The sequence below is a fragment of the Macrosteles quadrilineatus genome, unplaced genomic scaffold (genome assembly GCF_028750875.1).
Source record: "Macrosteles quadrilineatus isolate MER2022 unplaced genomic scaffold, UCM_ALF_1.0 Scaffold_3__2_contigs__length_128488019, whole genome shotgun sequence".
In the NCBI taxonomy this organism is placed as follows: Eukaryota; Metazoa; Arthropoda; class Insecta; order Hemiptera; family Cicadellidae; genus Macrosteles; species Macrosteles quadrilineatus.
Genome location: NW_026542596.1, coordinates 83,076,399 through 83,083,836, shown reverse-complemented (window position 1 = coordinate 83,083,836; position 7,438 = coordinate 83,076,399). Strand labels below are relative to the sequence as shown.

At 37.0% G+C, this 7,438-nt stretch overlaps 1 protein-coding gene across 4 annotated transcripts in view; it reads left to right on the top strand.

Moving 5' to 3' along the window:
• Nucleotides 1–7,438, top strand: part of LOC128988384 (probable elongation factor 1-delta) — a 35,105-nt gene that overhangs the window by 5,819 nt on the left and 21,848 nt on the right. For all 4 annotated transcript variants that reach the window (XM_054409632.1, XM_054409631.1, XM_054409630.1 and 1 more), the window contains exon 2: nt 667–797. In XM_054409632.1, coding sequence (XP_054265607.1) covers nt 667–797 — 131 coding nt within the window. The remainder of the gene's footprint in view (nt 1–666; nt 798–7,438) is intronic.

Below are 7,438 nucleotides of genomic sequence, written 5' to 3'. Positions count from 1 at the left end.
TAGGTATATGGAAAGTTGTGACTTGTAGTTTTCTCAAAAAGTTCATGGGTACTTTGGGATCTATATATGGATACAGCGTAGTAAGTGCTACTTTTGTCTATGGTGCTACTGCCCTATTCATTTATTTATTTGACGGACAAACCATTACAAACAGGATAATAATAAAATTTTTGTGATACAGCTATTGAGTTGATGAGTGATGACTAAATAACAACAAAAGTGCAAACAGTAATAACAATAATGAAGAGACATAGGCATTTTTGTGGGTGTGGAGACACTGACAAAATCAAGATCAATACATTATCTTACCTTTCACCATGGATAAAACATAGTCCGTTTTATCTATGCTTTCACCTTCTTGTACCATAACAAAGCATCTTTACAATTCTGATCCTCATTTTTATCTTATTTTGTGCTGCATTTAAGCTTATAATCCATCCCTTATTAAAAAATATTTTCATTTTCATTTTTATTTTCCACGGCAATGCCATTTACAAAATACAATCAGTTAAGATTATAACAATAATTTAATAATTATAATTTTAATATATTTAAAAAACATTATAGAACAACTAGAAAGCATTATGTTTAATCTATGCCAATATGCTTATCGCATTCTATCTACTGTACTTGTTCTTTTCTATGATTATTGATTTTGTTACGTAGGAACAGGAAACATAAACGTGTTCTGCCAAGAGAAACAAAGCAGAAAGCAGAGGCGTATAAAGACAAAAATCTGAAAAGTCAAACTCTTTCATTCTACACGTTTGTTGTCCGAGGAACGAGTTTGCCAAGAGGTAAGATGATTAATTAATTGAAATATAATAAGTCACATTCATAATTAAGGGTTCTTTTCGTCATAACATATAATTTATTGCTTTCGTAAGTAATTTAACTACAATTCTAGTGTTTATCTCGCACTTTTTACCCCTAATGTGTTTATAATTTAAAATGTATTTTAGGTTATGTTGTCTGCTATAGCATTAGCAATGTGACAATCTAGTCATCCTAACATTAACTTGAAAGATTTAGCTTGAACATTTAACTTTTGCATGTTACATCAGTTATTAACCACAGGCAGTTTGATAATACTATCTAGGCTATCCTAGATTATGTCAAATAGGCCTATGTAACAACTTGTACCTTGCTTGTTTTTGCACTAAGTTAGTAGGCTTGGTCTAAGTATCTTAGTTTTATCACAGAAAACGTACTACTATAACCCAGAATGCCAACCGCATGGTAAAAAGCATTAAGCGTTTTGAGAGAGCTTTGCCTGTCAATCCGTAGGCAGCGCCACCACCGTTGCCATGCAATAACATAGCAACGCTGGTGGCGCTGCCTACGGATTGACAGGCAAAGCTGTCTCAAAACGCTTAATGCTTTTTGTCATGCGGTTGGCATTCTGGGTTATAGTAGTACATTTTCTGTGGTTTTATCCATCTATGGGGTACAGTTTCAACTGGGCTAAGTATGCTAATATCGATTGAAACTATCGATTCGATTAGTAAACCTTCATGCGATTTTTTAACCATCAGCAAGTTTGGTTGGTTAGGTTAGGTTATGATAGTTTTATTTTATAATTGATATATTTAAAAATATCGATTATTAATCAATATTTTCAATTTGATAGTTTCAATCAATATTATCATAGCCCAGTTAAGAAACTGTACCCTCTGAAACAAAAGTTTCTAAAACAAAAGTTTACAAAAAATAGTGGACCGTTCTTTAATTTTGTTGAAAACATAAGTTAATCACCGAACTCAAGCCCACTCAAGGTCAGTCACCTAAGTCACGTCGTGGTTGATAGGTGCGGGGAAGTGTTTTGAATATCATAGAAGTACAGAAACATCAAGACACATTTGTTCTGAAACAAATTTTTCCTAACTTTACCGACATCTAGGCCTAGTGGAAAACAAAATTTCTGTCAAGGGCGGTTCCAGGGCTAATTTTCAGAGGGGGCCATTCTATTGAGGGTGTGGGGGGGTATTCTAATTCTAGGCCAGCATGGCCACAACTACCGGGGGGTCCGGGGAAAAATTATAGCCTACTTACAAAGTAACATTTTAAGCACTCTGACGAAGAAAAAGTTTAATCTCTTTTAATCTGAAAGGAGAGTTTAAGTGCAAAACTTCTCTTTTTAGTGATACAACTTTTTCTGCTCTTACCGGCCCTGTAATTTCACCTAGCCTATCTATTTTTAAATGTTTTGTTTCATAATGCCGACACGCATTGTATTCCTTCAACAATGATTGTTTCAGAAAATAATAAAGTTCCTGGCTTACTACATTTTTGAGGTTTTTAGTGGTGTTTAAAAACTACCATCAATCTTAATTTGCCTAAATGAACTATACAAAAATATGTTAAGGTTCAAACTAACTACACAGTAATAAGCACTGTATTTAAAAAAAATATATAAATTTGAAATCTTTATGTTTAACAAATAAGTGTATAGCAGAGCAGGTTGAGAGAATTTATGTTTGTGTAAAAGAGAGAGGTTCATATGACCCGCCGGCCTCAGAATCCCACCATTTCGAATGGTGGGCACGGCCTGTTTTTCCACCACTATGCGAGCCAGTATCCAGGGGAGTATTAAGCATCCTCCTTATTAAGTTATAATAGGGCCTATAGATGGTATCTGTACGACATTTTCAAGCCGGGCAGGTGCGCATGCGACACTGCGACGTTGTTGATGTATGCACTTGAACACACATGTCTTCTTGAGTGAATACTTGTAGAAATGTCAGTGTGGTAGTCAGGTAGACATCCTCTGTGATGGCGGTTGCTCTGTTTTGAGTCTAGACTAACCTAACTTAGAAAACAGCTAAAATGGCCCCCTCTCTGGAACCGTCACTGATTTCTGTTGTAAACACTAAAAAACTGTTTCCAACATCAAAATATATCCGTTCAAAAAGTAATGTTTCTTGGGTTTTTAGGGACATTTGTTGTAAAGATGTATTCCTATCTCCGGTATAAACGCGGCTCTAGGGATGACTATCGACAATCGATATTTTGGAAGTACATCAATGATTTTCTATCAATGTTCAATATTTTTTGTATCAATTGTTGGTTACCTACCAATATTTTTTGGGTAGCCTACTTTCGTATTATACGGAACGGAGGCCAATTATTTTACAGCGCAGTTAGGTTAGGTCGGGTTATCATAAATATGTTTGTAGGACTTTCCTCGTTTTGTTATGAATCAAATGATACCAGATGAGTCACAAAAAAATTATGATAACCTACCCGCCGCAGGCCATAACCTAACCCAACATCACCTATAAATCGTGAACATCCCTCGCGGCCGTGTAGACATCATTATCATTGCCTTTCACAGTCACCTAAACGTGATCGTCTTGCGCTATCGCGGCAAAATCATGAAAATTCCCTACTTTGATATCAAAATAAAGACTAAATCCCGACTTTTCAAGACCATTTTGAAATTCAATACTAATTCCCGGCTTTCCCGTTTTTCCGGACTACTAGGCACAAATTGTTAAATTAGCCCTAAAATATAATAGAAACAAAATTTCATTGACAACAGCGATCATTGTCACCGGACATGAACTAGAAACGAAGAATGGGCTTCAAAATTTATAATGGGATGAGAAGTCTACCTACTTAAGTTGGTTAGTCAATGGTAGTACAGTAGACTCCCTCTTATCCGGACACCTCTTAACCGGACTACTCTCTGCGGAAATGACATCTCTTTAACAGGACAATTTTTATCAGCACATCGGATTAACCGGACTAGATTGGCAGGAAGTAGGCGGTATTTAACAAACTACCAACTAATATTCAAAACCTAAAATTAAAAGAATAAAAAAAAATTAAAACAAATATTTACTGAAAATCCAATCTACCCTATTGAAGACTTCGATGGAAAATGCATCAACATTTAAAGAGTTTTATTTAATAGCCTACTCAACCTAATTGTACTGTCGATACAATTTATATTGCCTAGACAAAGTATTTATTTATTGAAACGACTGTTCTCCTGGGAAAGATTTGAGACCAACAATCACGTGTGTACATACAATGCTCTCCTAAATTTAGGTAAGTCAAATATATATATAGTATGCATTTTAAAGGTCCGTTTTAACGAGTTTTTGGGGACGTCGGTTTAGCCGGAAAAACGGTTTTCCAGACTGGCCTCGGTCCGAGGAGTCCAGATAAGAGAGAGTCTACTGTACACAATTTAGTACACACAATTTGTAATTTACTACAAGAGTTAAAATAATTAGAGCAATAAGAAAAGAAAATATAAAACTAAATGAATAAGAGGAGAGAAAAAAACTAACAAATAAACAGATGCTATGAGAATGACGATACGTGTGAAGAAGCAATGCACATGGAAAAGGAGTGGTTCGCAATTTAAAATTGTATTGTTGGTATGGGGACTGTCCCATTGACTCTCTCTCTCTGTCACATCAGCTGGCCTATCTTTATTGAATACTTAAAAACTCAATTATTGCAATTTAGGCTATTCATTGTAATAGAAATGAAAGTAATTAGGGCCTACCTTAATAGAACAAGGCTTTAATTTACTAAAGATTGGCACTACTTTGAACATGTTATGAATTGTGTACAAACAGTCATTTAACAAAAACATAAATAACATATGATTTAACAATTTAAACATAAAGTAAAGAAGGAAAGGCACAGTATTAAATATTACAACATTCTTCCCTCCTTAGGAATGAAAGTAGTCCTTCAAATAGACAGGAAGCTTCCGAGGTCTATTGCTTCTTCTAATGGGCTCGTTGTTATTTTTTAAACTATTGTCTCTACTATTGGATTCGGGTAGTTGGACAGTAGGGCCAGAATCTAGTGAAATAGGAGCATCAGTAGTAGTTTCGTCAATCTTGTCCACATCTTGTAGACCTTCATTTTCAATGTCTTTCTCATGAGCTTCACTCACCTCGCCGAAAGGAGCTAAATGGCATGTTGACACAGTAGTTTCTCTTCCATCTGGATATCTGATATGGGCGTATTCGGGATTTCCTTCTAAGAGTGTCACTTCTTCTACTAAAGGGTCAAATTTTGAAGACCGGTTGAATTTACGTAGAAGAACGGTGCCTGGTGTTAAAAGCCAAGATGGAGTTGATAGGCCATTAGCAGAACGTCTTGAAAAACTAAACATTCTTTCGTGAGGGGTGGTATTTGTAGCCGTACACAACAGTGAACGAATAGAGTGTAGAGCATTCGTTAAGACTTCTTCCCATCGAGTAATGGGTAAACCAAGATCTTTGAGAGCTAGTTGAACAGTTTTCCAAATAGTACCATTATAGCGTTCAACTTGTCCATTTCCTCTAGGATTGTATGGGGTCGTCCTGCTGGTTGCAATGCCCAAGGTCATGAGCCACGTTTTCAATTCTTGTGACATGAATCCTGAGCCTCTATCAGAATGAATGAACGATGGAGCACCGAAAACACCAAATAGTTGTTGAAGACATGAAATAACTGAAGATGATGAAGTATCACGACAAGGAAAAACAAACGGGAAACGTGAATACTCATCTATCACAGTCAGCATATACTTATTTTGAGAACGAGATGGAAGTGGTCCCTTAAAATCAATATTAAGCCGCTCAAAAGGGGCTGAGGCTTTGATGAGAGTGCCATGGTGTTTATGGAAGTTTGGCTTTACTTCAGCACAGGTACGACATGCAGATGTTATTCGACGCACGTCTTCTACGGAGTAAGGAAGATTCTTGGTACGTATCCAGTGGCTAAGTCTTGAAACTCCAGGGTGACATAGTAACTTATGGAGAGAGATAAGTTTTGCATCAGTGGAAGTTACAGTAGAAGATACAGAACTGACTCTAGATAGAGCATCAGCTGCATGATTGTCTTTTCCCGGACGATACACTATGTCATATGAATAGCACGATAAATCTAGTCTCCACCTTGTAATCTTCTCATTCTTGATCTTGCTCCCATGTTTTAAATCAAACATGAATGCAACAGATCGTTGATCAGTGATGAGTCGAAAGTGTCTGCCTAACAAGAAGTGTTTCCAATGTCTCACAGCCTCAACTATGGCATAAGCCTCCTTTTCGACAGAGGAATGGCGTTTCTCTGAGTCTGACAGAGTTCGGGAGAAGAATGCTACCGGTCGATTTTGTTGACTAAGAGTGGCGGCTATTGTAGTATCTGAGGCATCTGTCTCCACGCAAAATGGAACTTCATTATCAATACAGTCCAGAGACGCTTTCTCTATATCATGTTTGAGATTCTGGAACGATGAAAGTGCTTCTTCAGATAACGGAAAAGAACCTGGTTTTAGGAGCTTAATCTTTTCGGAAAAGCAGGGTATGAACTTGGAGTAGTGAGAGAACATGCCTAAGGCTCTCTTTAAAGAAGCAGTATCAGTGGGTGGGGGAAACTCTAAAAGTGACTGAAATCTCTTCGGATCAGGTCTAATAACAGCATCACTGATGGAGTGACCTAGTAGGGTGATATTGCGTAGAGAAAATGAGCTTTTCTCATGGTTCATAGTTAAGTTGTATTTAGAAGCTGTTTGCATAAAATTTTTTAGGTTTTCATCATGTTCAGTTTGAGTGCGACCACAAATTGTTATGTCGTCTAGGTAAGCAAATGTATCTTTCAATTTTTCTTTTCTTATAATGTGATCCAAGGTTCTTTGAAAAGCAGCAACACCGTTAGTTGTACCAAAAGGGATTCTGGTAAACTGGTAGAGTTCCCCAGCAGCCTCAAAAGCAGTGTATAGTCGGTATTTTGCAGGAATAGGGACTTGATGATAGGCACTTCTCAAATCTATCGTACTAAAGACTTTGTAACGAGCAACTTTAGAGATTATTTCATTAATGGAAGGGATTGGGTAGGCATCCAATTCTGTGAAGCGGTTTATTGTTCTAGAATAATCTATGACCATCCTTTTCTTGTGATTTTGTGAAGAAGTAACGAGCACTTGGGCACGCCATGGTGAATTGCTCTTTTCAATGATTCCATCATTTAACAGCTTATTCACTTCTGCTTCAATGAACTGAGAATCGTTGAGTGAATGGTGAATGGATTTGATAGCTATAGGTTTACAATCAGAAGTCAGGTTGGTAAATAGATTAGCAGGTTCAACATTTGCAGCAGTAAGAGCGCTTACAACTAGAGGACCCTTATCCCCTCCAAACTCAAAGTGAACTGATGAATGAAGTTGCAGTAAATCTCGTCCTACAATTATCTCTGAGCAGAGGTTAGACATGACAGAAAGTTTGGTATGGGGGTATTTATGACCAAGCATCTCAAGAGTTACGTTGCAATTGCCAGTGATTTTTACTTTATGATTATTGGATGCTAATCCCACCTCTTCATTCATCTTGTGAATTTTCAAATTTAGCTGACGAGCTACTTTGTGACCAATCAAGCTTGAGTCACTTCCAGAATCAAGCATACCGTTAACCTTGAAACCGTTAATAGTGAC